This window comes from Heliangelus exortis, chromosome 19 (assembly GCF_036169615.1).
Source record: "Heliangelus exortis chromosome 19, bHelExo1.hap1, whole genome shotgun sequence".
Lineage (NCBI taxonomy): Eukaryota > Metazoa > Chordata > Aves > Apodiformes > Trochilidae > Heliangelus > Heliangelus exortis.
Genome location: NC_092440.1, coordinates 6,017,958 through 6,033,233, shown reverse-complemented (window position 1 = coordinate 6,033,233; position 15,276 = coordinate 6,017,958). Strand labels below are relative to the sequence as shown.

The 15,276-nt window shown below is 37.2% G+C and overlaps 1 protein-coding gene across 3 annotated transcripts in view; it reads right to left on the bottom strand.

Annotated features, from left to right (window-relative positions):
• The window catches only part of LOC139804906 (septin-2), a 34,654-nt gene that overhangs the window by 16,572 nt on the left and 2,806 nt on the right, over positions 1 to 15,276 (bottom strand). For 2 of the 3 annotated variants that reach the window (XM_071762702.1, XM_071762701.1), the window contains exons 2-9: positions 12,718 to 12,764; positions 11,514 to 11,613; positions 9,954 to 10,040; positions 9,223 to 9,346; positions 4,603 to 4,737; positions 4,038 to 4,155; positions 1,128 to 1,229; positions 207 to 352 (exon numbers count right to left, since the gene is read on the bottom strand). In XM_071762702.1, the coding sequence (XP_071618803.1) occupies positions 207 to 352; positions 1,128 to 1,229; positions 4,038 to 4,155; positions 4,603 to 4,737; positions 9,223 to 9,346; positions 9,954 to 10,040; positions 11,514 to 11,613; positions 12,718 to 12,744 (839 nt within the window). In that variant the 5' untranslated portion in view covers positions 12,745 to 12,764. Of the gene's footprint in view, positions 1 to 206; positions 353 to 1,127; positions 1,230 to 4,037; positions 4,156 to 4,602; positions 4,738 to 9,222; positions 9,347 to 9,953; positions 10,041 to 11,513; positions 11,614 to 12,717; positions 12,765 to 13,550; positions 13,699 to 15,276 lie in introns of all 3 variants that reach the window. The other variant, XM_071762703.1, reaches the window with a different exon arrangement.

Sequence of the window (15,276 nt, the reverse complement as noted above, 5' to 3'; positions counted from 1 at the left end):
GTTACCCTAAAATACAGGAAATATTTTCTTAAGGGAAAGATCCCAGGACTACAGCTGCAAAACCAACTTTGAGGGGTGGACAGCCAGTAAAAAGTCACTCAGGATTCCCATCAGTTTTGAATTAAGGTGTTCATGTTCTTGTACCTCTGCAGTCATTGTCTCAGTTACGTCACCACAGGAGATGGGGTGATTTTGCCATTACTCACACCAGCATTGTGCGCAGCTTAAGGAAATCGTTGTGCTCTGGATTTTCAACTTCAACAACTCCCCAGGGATACAGACGGCCTCTGATTTTTTTCCCTTTCACCTCAATGAGTTGATTGGATCCAATAACAGCAAAGGGAATGCTAGCCTAGATGAGACAGAGCAAGCAAATTACTGGTTTGATATTTGACTGGATATTTTTTGGAGGGTTTGGTTTGTTTTAAAAAAAGAACAAAGATTTCAGTTAACAGACAAGAGAGAAGGAAAAGAAACGTTGACAAAGGTATGCTACTAAAATTCTTCTACATAAGAAAACCAACAAATCCTACTCAAGGCAATACAGCCTCTCCTTGACACCTGTGGTTTTGTTAGGATCAGTTTGTCTTAACAGAGGCACAAAAGGAAATGACGCTTTGCTTTAGGAACACTTTGGAGTTGCTGGAGTACAGTTTGGGCATAATGTGTCATCTGACATAACATCATGCATGGAAAAGTGCCAACAGAAACATACTTCAGATAGAGATTAAAGTAGCTAGAGAGAGCATTTTAGATACATTCTTCAAGCACCTTTGCAAGTATCACAGCACAAAGAGGAAATGACTTCAGTAAAATCTTTATTATCTGCTCTAAAGAGAGGAAATTCGTTAATTAGCACAGTAACCATAACATGTGCACGTTCTCTCCCTTTGCTTGTGCATTAGAAGGTTTTAGTCAGAAAAAAAGGCTGGAAATCATAATTCTAGGGGAAGAGTTCCTTACATTGAAAAGAGAAAAGAGAAAGTCACAACACACTACATTTGGAATTCTGATGAATCAGTGACTGGAATAAGAAGGATTTAAGAGTCAACATCCAATGGAATCCTGAATTTTCAACACAGTATAAAGGAATAAAGACCTATAGAGTACTTCGGGGTGAAACTTGCCTTTAAAACTCTGGTTTGTTCTTTAAACTCCTCATCTTCATCAGAATCTGCATCAGGGAGTTGATAAATCCTAATGCCATGTTCAGAAATCTCATCTAGAACCTGAAGTTTACAAAAAATAAATTCTGATTTCATTGAAGAGGTATTAAGTTAAAAATATATATAATCGATTTACTAATCTGTCACATCTAGAAAACTCAGAATATATTTCTGCTTTAAGAAGTTCAACAATGCTTTGAAAAAAAATCATTAGCAGAAAGCATTTCAGTTCTTGAAGACTAAGAAATGCACACCTGACTCAGTGTCCAAAGTGTCAAGATAGGCTTAAAGATTTTTTTCAAAATGGCAGAACAGACAAAGACATTTTTAGAAATCAGTGCAAGTAAATAATAAAAATTTAAAAATAAGAAAAAACCCAAACAAACAATATTTACATGGACATAATTCAGAAGCAGGAAAAAAAAATCAAAGTGATTAAGGAAAAGTTAAGTTAAAGCTATGATTTTGGAGAAACATTCATCAGTTACAGCATCAAAACTATGCAGCTCATATCAAAGTATATTCTCGAGCATTTGTTATGTATAAAAATTTAAAAGGCAGTGCCTATTGTTTCTTTAATCAAAAAGACAAGTTTAGTATCCAATTAAACTGGAGAAAGTTATTCAAAATCCACCAAGCTAAAAGTCACCCACAGTTTTCTTTATTGTCCAAGATTAACATACTCTCTGTATTCCCATGTACATTGTTTTCCTAATGAAATCACAGCAGGGGTAAGCAGCTACCAATATTCCAGGACTTTGGATGTTTGAAAAGGTGGTACAGGTCAATCCTTCCTTCAAAACTGAAGAGAATGCTTCTAACTGACATGCTATTAAAAATATTTAAGTCATAAATCTGACAAGATTTACTTTCACTAAGGGAAGGGTGGTGGTAAGAGGAGAGCATAATGAATGCTGAGATTCCACAGTCTTAAGGGAGATTTTGGGCATCTCAACAGAAAAAAGTTACCTGTGCAAGCTTCCTAGATCAGTAGTCCCTAAAGAGCTGCAACTCTACCCCTACAACTGACACCTGAACCAAGTACAAAGTAAGAAACACTTGAGGTAGACAAAGTCTTTGCAAAATCAGGGTTTTACCTGAGATAATCATGAAAACATTCTGAAAAGTCTACATAAAGGCTTGTGCTGTCATTATTATATATACAAGTGGACATTAACTTGACAATACAAACACAACCAGACTTCAAATGGCCAAGAGGTCTTAATGAGCCTTTTCATAGCATTGTTGGGTTCCTTGGTGCTCTGTTGTGATGACAACTGATTGCTACAGTATAAATAAAATTGGTCTAACCAGAGCTTAATTATTAAACAGCTGTTTAAAACAAAACAGTCTTTCACACTATTAGAAGATGAATGACCATGTATGAACTACAGTTATTCCCATGACAGTGTTTTCTTGCCAGGTGTATAAACATCCCCCGCACTCACACTCTGAATAAAATATTATGAGCTCCCACCAACACAAAGCACTATTTTTAAAAAAAAAAAGAAATCTGGGAGTAAGTGTTGCCAATAAGCAACTAACAGTAACATTCACACAACTACATTTAAACTGATGCATTTTGTCACTGTTTTACAAAACAGAAGATAACAAAATTGCCACCAAATGATAATAAAAAATGCACAGCTGGGATAGGCAGGGCAGTGTGATGCCTTTAAGTAGCTGCATAAGACAAGAAAGCACATTTAACCTGTCTCAGATCTTAAAGATAAAATGCAAGTGAAACAATAACGGGAAAGCAGGCAACAAGGGGTGCTAGAATAATATATTACAGCTGTTAAACATAGTGCTTTCCTGAAAGGAAAAAGAATTGCAATAAAAACAAACTGTATTTTATGGTCTTAACAATGAAACAGCATTTTGCTTCTTCAAACCTGAATTTTATTGACCTCAGAGGGTTCTGTGTTCCTAAAGATTAGCCTTCCCATGGGAAATTTAAAAAAAAATAAAAATATTAGTTCCCCTCTCATGAAGTCATTCTTCTGAGCAGGTTTCCTTAGCAGTCTTACATGACAAAACTTACAAAACTGCCTTGCATTTCTTCCCACTCAAGGGTTTTAAAAAATAACTTTGAATTCCAGAAAGACCAAACAGGAATTACTCCAAGCTGGGTTTCCTTTGCAAGCACCAGAAACTGATCTTGCTGCTTAGTCCAAAGCGGCAAAACAAAAACATTTTGTTTCAGATTGATGGCCAAATGGCAGAAACATCTAAAAAAACCCTAGGACTTCAAGCTGCGTCAGCAAAGCAGGATTTTGATGTTTAGCCTAGATTAGAGATTCTGTTAGCCAAGATGTTTTAAGTTAGAACAATATACAGTAACTACACTTTCAAAGCTTTGGAACCACATTATACATTTGACTTAGTATAAACTCAGTTTGTAGAATGACCTTTGCCAGCAGCACAAAAGATAATGAGGACTTGTTTACCTGTTTCCTAACCACTCCCTCAGATTATAGCATTCACCTCATTATATTTAGCCCATGCATACATGTGGTGTCCATATACCTAAGCCAAGAATGTTCTGAAGAATAGAAGTACTAATTATCTCTATACTCAAGGCATCAGTTTTTCAACTTGTGAAAATTCACAGGGTTCAAATCTGTTAAGACTTTAAAAAACCCTCTCTACTTCTTACTGAAGCAGATGAAGCCAAGAACAGCCAGATTCTCAGCAAGTGTAACTGGTAAAACACATCACACTTCAGTGAAAATTTCCCACCTCACACCTCCTGAAGTTTATTAGTTCCTTGGCCAGTAGCACTCACCCCTCTTCTGTTTGAATTTACTTTATATTTGGCTTTAACATTTTATGGATTGCAAAGCTGTCATGATCAAGTGTTAGACCTACTCTTCTCTTCAGCCTCTCTCTCTCCTTCAGGGTCAGAGTGTCAGCCTTGGCAATCACAGGGACAATGTTGACTTTTCCATGAAGAGCCTTCATGAATTCTACATCTAATGGCTTCAGCCTGCCAAGAAGAAAAAATGGGGTGAAAAAAATGAAAAAAAAAAATTAACAGACCAAATGTATTAAACAGTATTTATTTCAAATATCTACATAAATAGTTCCATAATAAATTCAGACAGAGCACTGCTGTGTCACCTTGGCTGGGTAAAGGCTGAATTGCAATTAAAATTATCACTGTGAGATAAATTGGATACTATAAGCTCTTCTGTTTCAAAGTGATAAACAACTTAATAGTGACTGCTTCAAAACAGTATTAAATGCCAAACAGGGAACAAAGCAGAGGAGTCCATTAATCTCCAAAGACCATTTTAATTGCACTGGCTAACTGAAAATGTACAAAGTGCCCCTATTAATGTTAACATTCAGATTTCAGTTCAAGTAATGAACAGGCTTATGAACACAACCCAACACCCTGAAGTACAAGGGCTCAAGAGATTTTTTTTCTTACCCATGCCCAAAGGGAGAGATGAAGTAAAAACAGCAATGGACTCTGTTGTCTATAATGTGGCGCCTGTTCAGACCACTCTCATCATGAAGGTATCTTTCAAACTGGTTGTCAATGTACTGGATAATTGTTTTGAAACTGTGGTACAGGGGACAGAAGAGAGGCATCTTAGATCAGTTTTAAAATAATATCAAAAAGAATTATGAAAAGATAGAAACAGAAGGGGGAGAATCACATCTTTATTAGGAACATTTTTGTTACAAAAATGCAGCTTCCTAGCACTGTATCTACTACTGAGAAGAAGTATTTTCAGAGCACAAAAAGATATTTTCACAGCAACTACCAAGTGTCTATTTATGCCTAGTGCTCCTTTCAAGTGTTACTCTGCTCACTGGATAAAAAGTTCAAGTGTAAGCTTAGAAAAAAAAGCACTCAGTGCTGAGACAACACCGACAGGAACAGAAGATAGAGAATTTTCTGCTCCTTTTCTTGTGGTAGGGGTTAGGATTTGTTTTTAAACCAGCTGACAAATGACATATCCCGGATATCCTCTTGATTTACAATCCTGACCTTACAGATAGGTTTCTATAGTTACCTACAAAAATTCTGGTATTCCAGTCCACTGAATTAAGTGCAAATACAATTGCAAGTCATGCACTAAAGCATCACATGATTTATTAAGCTATTTTTGTTACCTTACAGAATGCTTTTCTGTTGCCAAAGAGAAAATAATTCCTACTTAGTTCAAGGCAATTTAAAATATGCCTTGCAAAGAAGACAGACAAATTTGATCACACAATCAGACAGAAAGAGCAGTGAGAGAGAGAAAAGAAAAACACAGTCCATTACTAAGAAGATTGTTTTAAGATATTCCAGAGCGTGTAGACACCTGCAAACAACATTAATATAAAAGAACAGTTGATACTGAATGCTGCAGCAGAAGGGAAATTAACACACTGATGAAAACATGATTGGGCAGATGATTGTGGATCACGAACCTATCTTAAACTACTCAGAGAAAAATTGAGCAGAAAGCTGTACTTGAAAAATAATATTTGTAGAGAAAGTGCAAATATGACTTGAGTAATTTGAGGAGGAAACAGAAAACACAAAAAAAAACATTAGCACTCTGGAAAATGAACATGCAGAATGACAGCAAACACTGAGACAGGAAACGATGTTCAACTCTGGGCAGTGTGGCTGCAATGAACATAGTGAAAAAAGTAACAAGAATGATGGAAAAGATCCTGAAGGAAATTTGATTTTTCAAGGTAGCCTAAGTTTTTGGATCAAGGAGGAACAAATTCATAGTAGAATATATATACACACACACATATATATATCTGTGTGTGTGTGTATACACATATGCATATATATATATATGCAAGATCTGCACCATTCTAAGCCATACTACAGAAGATACACAGCAAAACAGAATTTATTAGGTTTTGACCTCAGTGCTGCTCAGCTCCTTAAGAATTAGCATGCTAATACATAAATGTGTTCAAAAAGAACAATATGTTTTATGTTCCTGTTCTTAGATACTCTCCTCGTGGGGTGAAAGGTAACAGGACTGGAGACATACAAATATTAGGACAGAAACTAAGCACAAACAATGGGAAAGCAACTATCACACATTTCTTTGGCAATGTAATTAGTTTACGTGCAGTTTTCTAGCTCTAACAGCTATAATTTTCCCTATTAACATGGTGTTAGTGTCCTGTACCTCCTGACTTCCGGGAAACACCTGGTTTATACCACTGTGCTGTCATTACTTAGGAGATAGCACATCCTGTATTGCAACAGCAAACAACACAACCATTGATCCAAGCCTATTGGGGAAAAACGAACAATATTACCAAGCTGGCAAAACCCACAAAATACAACCTAGCATAAGCCAGTAAAAAGAGAAAGCAATTTTAGCCAGAAAGCAATTACCAAAGAACGAGCTGCAACACTGCAGCCACAATGAAATGAGGTGTTTGACCAGCAACATCTGAAAACTTCATCTGGGAACTGTCCCTCCAATGCCAGATTGTGCATGAAGGATTTTTTTTCCACACCTCCTTAGACCCTGTCTCTTCTGTCTGCTGAAAGATGTTACTTTAAGGACATGCTTCTCTCACAACCTCAGTGTCCTTATGCATGGAAGAGCCATTTTATGCTTCAAACTTCCCACCATAAAGAATTTTGGTATTCTACAAACATGCACCTAAGCTGATGCCAAGATCATTCCTAGGTGTAGTTTGAGTCTAGAATAGCAAACTCCAGCCAGCACTAAAGCTTCACACAGAATCCAAAAATTATCATTAAGGTGAGCTAGCACTCGTGTTTCCTTCCAGGCTGTGTTAAGTACAATAGCAATTTGGAAAACAAAAAATCATCTATGTTGTAGATTTAGTACAAGTTCTTTAATAACACCTTTACCCATCCAACAATTATTCTTCCAGTACAGGAGACCCACTGGACAAACTCCTGACAACACATAAGCCTTACCAGCACTTCTATGATAGAAAATATATTAAAAATCCACTCTAGCTCTGATCCCTGAAAGTCCAAATCTAAAATTAAGCTTTTTCACCAATTCAGACAGAAACCAAAAGCCACTGGGCTACTTCAGGAATTTGAAACGGGATCAGTGTTTGTTGCCTCCTGGAGACATTGTGACAGTTCAACAGCTGTTCAAAAATAACCTTAGTAGACTTTATCACTCTGAAAAACATGCAGTCTGCACAAACTGCAGCTTTCCTCAAAAAGAAGTGCTTTCTGAAACTTGGATGAAGATCAGCACCACCTGCTGGCTAACCGTAATTGCAGAAAATGCTCCTGAACACAACACGTAAGTTCAAGATCACGAACTTGCCATTTCCTCTGAACTAACAAGGAAGGAAGGTGGCTCCACTGGGTCAGTCTTGACTATAGTTTGAAACAAAGAGTCTATCCATCCAAGTGCCTATAACATCCTGAAAAGACTTTGTCAAAATGACACTCAACATGGCTCAAACAAAGTCTTTTTGTGTGACAAGAAAGTGGAAGTAAACAGACAAAATTAACGGCATCTTTTTATTTTGCAATATAAAGGTACTATTTGTTTCCACTATTTATCTTGATGTTTAAGATTTGTCATCTAAAACTAAGTGAAAATTGTTCTTGGGGGTCTGATTCATCCTGGGATGACTCTCATTTTCCAAAAAGAAAGGGGAAAATCTGAACACGCACATCTCTAAAACATCTTAAGAGAATAAACAAAGGGCATTAGAACACAATCAACAGGAAGAGCTCTACGTAACACAATACAGGGGCTGCAGAGCTCTTGGCTCCAGAGGAAGGAAGCTCTGGTCAACAGTGCACAAAATAAGCAAGACTGTGCTGCAGTCCAGAAAGATGCCTTAGTGTTACTCTGAAAGATCAGTAATTTTTACTTAATAAAGTAGGAAAAATGAGAGGAAAGTAAAAACCTCATTACAGCTTTACTTGCAAACTTTCACTGCTTTCATTTCTGCTGTGTTTCTACAAATAACAGCATCCTGTCAACAAAAGATTGCAAAACAATCTATAATATTATACATGTTTATCAGCTATGTGCCTCCTTCCTAATCTTTAGCTTATACTGAAGAGCTCAAATCAACTAATGCTAGCTTTATGCTCCCTTGCTCTGCACAGGAACACAGTGTTTGCCTCAGGATTACCACCACAAAAAAAGTGTTCACAAAAACTAACGGTTGAGCAAAGTATTTATTTATAGCAGCTCCATGTGGAAATTAAAAATGTAGCTTCTAGCTTCTTGGAATAATTCTGGCATCCTAGTAAGCACATTAATAGATCTCATCTTTATTTGAAAAAAGTTATTCCAAGAACAGTCTTCCACAAAGTGTATGACAATGGCAATTTACTTTATAGCTTTTTCACCATTTTCTTTCTTCCTCGTCTTTATGCTGAAGCAATGATGTGTGTTTTCCAGTGTATTTGAAGACAATTATTTCAGCTGTTTCAGGATTTACAGGCCAGAGAGAGATAAGTAGTAACTCCATCATTAAAAGAAAGCAGTTTTATCCAAAGTGGTAGCAGCACATATAAAGGAAAGGGGACAAAACATACTGTCTTAAAAATATGGAAGATGGGCCAGAACTCTGCCCTGTCAGAGCAGCTGTGGAGGCAAGAAGTTGACTGCAGTTGCCACAGAGAACATTGTTGGAGGAAAGGCCATTAATTTTGAGTGGCTACTATAGACAGCATAAAGAACACTAACCAAACCCTTGAAAAACATTTAAAGAGTGGTTAGAAAACTGAAGCAAGAAGTTGCACAAAGTAATACAGTTTTACTAGAGATGTGTATTTTAGGCAACAAAAATTAAGAGAAATTTTATTTGAAAGCTCCCACAAACTAAATGTTCATGTCCCTGACAATATGGAGATACAGAAATGCTTAGAAAATTGTGCTGATCTGTAAGGGCTGAGGACAGACCTTAGTTCAAGGTAACACTCCATTAATGCTCAGAATAATCAACCTGTTGCTTCCTTTTAATACACTGAAGTTATTCAAAAGATCACCAGCTGAATCACGAGAGCTCAGAGAGACAGACACACTAGAGTAGTGTTTACACACAATTTTTACACACATACCAGTCCTGGCTGTTAATGGCATCTCCATATCCTGGTGTGTCAACTACTGTTAAACGCAGTTTCACCCCTCGCTCCTCTATCTCTACTGTAGAAGCTTCGATTTGAACTGTTCTCTCTATTTTCTCTAAAATAAAGGAATATTTTGATTGTTATTATGCCCATTAATTGATGCAGAAACCCCTGCAGGAGAGACCAACAGAGGAGGAAATGCAATCTGAAGTGTATTGTAACCTACACAACAGAGTATTTTGAAGGAAAAAAACAAACTATCCAATCAAAATTTACCACCACATCCTTGCAAATAAACAAGAAGCAATGAACCAAAAGAAAAGGGGCTGGCTTAGCACAGTATGCAAAAATAAAATTATAATAATGAGAAGCATGCAAGATTTTTTTTGTCCTCTAACCAGTAGTAAAGGCTTTGCAAACAAAAAGCATTCTAGGAAATGGGGATTACAGAAAACCACATGCAGATATATTGATGTCTAACAGGTTTGAAGGGTTGGGTTTTTTTAATAACAACTAATGAAGAAACAACAAAAGCTGAGTCTTTAAAAGGAAATATGAGAAAATGACTGCTAGAAAAAACAATTTGGAGGTTTAAAATATATTTAGATAGTATGAATAAAGGGTCTCATGGGTGAAGTTGTCATCAGAATGAAACAATGTTAATTGAAAGAACATGGAATGTCATAGGGTGTGTGCTGGAAGAACCACAAAACCACAGTTACCTGCAGCTCCAGGAATATAGCGTTCTGGATAAAGATCAGTCAGGAACAGGCTGTTAATCAAAGTGGATTTTCCCAAGCCAGACTCACCTACAAGAAATAATTCAGGTTATTCAACATACACACCTTTTACTCCAGGCTTTTTAAAGCACCTGTTCTTTCCCCAAGCCCACATTATGGAGGAAAAATAATTTGTTCATCAGGATCCACCCTAGCTTTTGATATTAAAACAAAGGTTCAGCTAAGTACTTTAAAAACACAGGAAAACCAAACTTCTAGTGCTTTTATAAATATTCCATGAAAATGCTAAGTTACTGCAGTAGAATTAATAACAGAATCTGAAAGGTCATACAGCACTTTGACTATAGATCCAGAGACAGTCACATTCCTTCAGTGAAATAAAGGCTTTCATTCATTTAAACTCACAAAATCAAGAGCTCTAACTCTCCTGTTGAACATTTCTGAGACCTTTAAGATTTTCCTAAGCTAGAAATTGAACCTAGAACACTGATAGGAAGGAGAATGAAAAAAGCAATCATAAACAGTCAAGCTTCCCACCCTTACAGTTAGGCTACATACACCTTATGAAATATGGAACAGAAAATCATAAGAAAATTATGCAAAATTTACCTGACAAGTTCTGTAATTCTAGAACTTCAGGTCATACAAATTTCGTCTTAGATCAAAGTAATAAAGTTAAACCTGTAAATGGAATGACTAAATCTGAATTTCAAAAAGTTACTTTTTTCCTCAGCCAAGGAATCAAAGGAGTCAACATTTAAAACACTCGTACACTTGGCCAAGTTAGTAGATGCTACTATCTTAGAAATAAAAAAGTTATCTGCATTTACCATAACAAACTATTATGAAATTAAAAAACCTCTATATAACAAGTTGCCTATTTATTTTATAGACATCACTGAATGTTTTGTCACCAAATAATCCCGATTTGTACTACAGAGTACAAGAAAGTTCTTAAATTCTTACCTTCATTTTCAATAATGTGTTATTCCAATGTAACTACCAGAAAAAGGTGAAAGATACTGTGGATTCCTTTGCACTGATTCAATCAAGCATAAATCAACAAGTCACTTAAAACAGCTTTGTGCCTGAAAGACTTTCCATTAAAGATTCCAAGAGGTGTTCATTCAGAGTACAGGAAAATTAGTAAGTTTAGCTATAATACCAGAGTGAGTCAGGACAGAAGGGCAGCAAACACAAAAACAGCACCACCAATTCAAGAGCAAGATATTCACCATGTGCATTCATGCCTTCAGCTGGGGACCTGGTAGTAAAAGAAAAATTAAGCAACTCTCCCTACCATCTGATGATGAGTCAGGAATACAAGAATGGCCTGTTGGCTCAGAGTCATAACCTTTAATCAGTACAAATACTCCTTCCTTCCAAACATGACAAAATTTTTAAGAGACTCCACATACAGAGGTTCAAAGCTTTTTCTTCTGTACAGCAGTCAATTGCTGTGTAGGAAGGCAGTGTCTACATGAAAGAAAGGTTTCTTTTGTTGTTGAGTAACAGTCAAAAATCCTTAAACAAGTCACTTACCAACCACCATCAGTGTGAATTCAAAGCCCTTCTTCACAGATTTCCTGTGAACCTGGTTGGGTAGATTGGCAAATCCCACATAGCCTGCAGAGTCGGAAAACTGACAAAAAAAAAAGTTGAGTGTCAAATGAGATCCCATCCCCCTAAAAAGTTGAAGCAGAGCTCAATTGATTCAATTCAATAAGGTACAGAAGTATATAGAAAGGACATGTGTAAACAGAGAACGAAAAAAATCATTGCTGCTATGGCAAAGCAGACCTTGAAACTGGGCCATTTACCAAGCAATCTGATAAAAATAGAAATCTGGTAGATTACCTTGAGCTACACATAAACAAAAACCTCTCCTTAGATAAAAAAAATCTGCAAGCTTGCAAGAACACACTATTATTTACATTAATCTGCAACATAGCTAAAAATCCCAAAGATTTTAAGCTAGAGGTCAATATTATCTGTTCAAATTTGGTATCTGCTGTTACTAACACCTCCCATAAAAATAAATAATGAATACACTCATGCATAGAAAAACAAGAATTTTTTCTAAAGGCATGCAGAGATTCCCAGGACAGATTTCTCTGTGCCTGTATGTTCTGCTTAACAAGGTTGTTCACCTATCTTCACAGCATTTAACTTCTAGCACAAAATCAGAAAAAAAGAAGTGCCTGAAAAACCTCAGAGATTTGGGCTATAAAAAGGGCAGCCTGCTTCACCATCTGCTACCAACTGGCTGCAAACCTGACACGATCCTAAAGAAATGCAGCCACTTGATTCAGAGACCTATAAAATAGCTAATATCAAATGTTTTCTTCAGAGATGAGTTGAAGATGAAAGTTTTTACACAAGGCCATATTTCCATTGGGACAGGAGAGGATATAGGAGAAACTGTTTAAACAGCAATTAAGTTATTTGCTAAGAATCTTCTTAAAGCCCACACAGATGGGCACAAACATTAGAAATTAAGGCTTTTCAAATGAAATTTCCTTAGGTAAAGGCATCATTGTAGCTGTGTGAGCAACCACAATGTCTGGCAAGCACCCAAAAGCCCATTACTAGAATCACATGCAAGCTCTACTTCTACAGAACAGTTCCCTTTTAAGAAATACATGTGAAAGGTGTAATTTATTCACTTTCTTATCACTTCAATAAAGCCACAAGTATTTTCACAAGTTGAACAAACAAAATTTTGGCTGTGCAGCCATCTCTTTACCTTTACTTTTTCACCTGACTGAGACATGGTTCTTCAAGTTTCAGAAACTGGAAAATAAAATTGATAGCACATGTCAGCTGACTTGAAAGTTACATTCATTTAAATCTTTAACTGAAGAATTGCATACAATAACCATACATAATAATTCTAGCAGAACTGATGTCAGGTACTCAAAGATTAAACACAACAATTAAGCATAAACAAGCCATAATCAAAATGGCTGCTTCTGTGAAACTGTTCATAGTAAAGAAATACAGGATTATAAAAACCAGAATATTTTATTTAAATAGATAAAGTTTTAAAACTTAACACTGAAAAGTGGAAAGATCTTGCATCCATCCTCTCTCCAAAGAAGGAAAAATATTTACTGAAAGCCAATGCAACCTGAAATTCAAATATTCTGTTCTCAACCCCATATACAGAATAGCATAGGAGATCCTCTTCTCTTTTCATCCTTTTTGCTTACTAATTTTATGTTTCTAAATGATGGTTTACAAACAGGTAAATGTAACCTAACTGTTGTCCAACAACTGGTGTTTGAGACTGATGAACACATGCAAAAAGATCTCCTGAGAACAGGACACCCATGACCTTTCTGGGTAAAGGTTGTCACATTATTTTCAGTGATTTCAAAGTTCCACCACTGCCTGTGAACACCACACGGAACACAGCAGAACCTTGGCACTCGGCTAACCCGTGCTGGACAGGAGAATTCACCCTGATCTGAAAAATGATTAAAAAGATTTGTTCTTTAGTGTCAGACACCCAGACCAGCTGGGTTTTGGCAAGCCCTTATCTTTCCACTCAAGGATGTTGGTTGTGCTATGGATTACTTATCACGGCAGCAGCGAGGGCCTTTTATTTCCAGCAGCCACAGAGCTCTGACAGGAAGCACAGAAGCAGCAGGAGCACTTCACAGCTTGGGTTGTTGACAACACAGCTCTTGGCCTGGGCAAGCAGGGAAGTGACCCATGCAGACACCTGTGTGTTCAGACAGAAATGCTTTCCTGTTGGGTTGCAGGAGTCATTCTAGCAGGATACAGTCCAGTTTCTGACACCAGCAGTTTGACAGTCAAATCTGAGCAGAGAAATGAGCTTTGGGCTAAAGGGAAAGTCCAAGTTAGCATAATTGCTACTTGGGAGTTTTAAAGGAACCAAGTCTTCAGCTCACATGGCATTTCATGTGCCCTGAAGCAGGCAGTGAAATCCTGGCAGCTGTGCACACACCAGCTGCCCTGTAAGCAAGGAAAGCTGTTTTATTTTCCTCCACCAACTACTTTTCCTCCTGGAAAACAGGGAGGTTCAAATCCTAATCATCTTACGACTGACCCTAATGGGATATTCCTCAAAACAACCTAGGAAACTTCCCTTAAGAACTTTTTTTCCCCAAACAAAAAACACAGAGAAAACCAGAAAAAACAGAGAAAAAACCAGAGCTTTTTCTTCTTTGACCACTCTGCAAGGGCTGATTCCAGCACAGCCAGTGTCACTGGCTATTAAGGACTGTCACAGCCTCACTGACCAGTGTAACTTATTGCTTTGTCCACATCTTCTTTCTACATTTGGAGACTTTTGTTGCCACCTTTAACTACAAAATCAGTAAAATAATTCAAGAGTTTATAAAAGTTCATAGTCACTGTCCAGCTGCTAATGTAGGGACACCTTCTAGCCTGTTCCTCACAGATGCCAGATGAAAAGCCACTCAGAGCAGCTCTCTGGAGTTAAAGGCCAGAAAGGGGAACAACTCAGATTTAAGTACAGCAAATTCTCTAATCACTTCTGCTTTCATCTGACACTAGAGTCACATCCATTGTAGCATTACCCAAGCTACTCAATTAAAAAGCAGAAGAGTCAAAATTGTCAACACATTATGACACACTTGGCTTCAGAATGAGTCTGTCATCTCATAAAAGGCTAAATTTACAAGAAATCATTCCACAAACATGACTTAAAATGCCTTCTTCCTACCAGGAAAACCACATTCACCTTGTGTCTCACTAAGTACTGCAGCCAAAGCTCCAGGACAGCTGCCCTGATCACATCATGCATGCAGCACATGCTCAAGTGTCTGTGTACAACAAGCATCCTGTTAGTTATTTCCCATTGAATTTTGTTACAATAGAAATATGTTTACTAAAGGTTAGCTGAACAAATAAAAAGATAAAACTTTAGTTAGACAATACCTAAATAAGGCACTGAGGTTCAAATTAATCCTGATCTCAGCACCTTACAATTCATAACACTGCCCTCAAGAGGTTTCCCAGAAAATTATCCAACCAACCAACACCCCCAGATGACCACGAGCCACTTGCCAGTGCACCAAGCTACACTGGGCAGCCTTGAAGGTCAAAATCTGAATTCTGACTGCATGCAACTGGGTCAAACATCACAGTCATGGGAAGCTGAGTGTCTGACACATGCTCCATAGTCCCACACCTGGAAATTGTAACCACAGAATCACTGAGGTTGGGAAAGACCTCTAAGATTATCAAGTTCAACTGTTTCATTTTTCATTAATATTGTTGTCCTTTTTTTTTTTTTTTTGAATGACAGCTACAG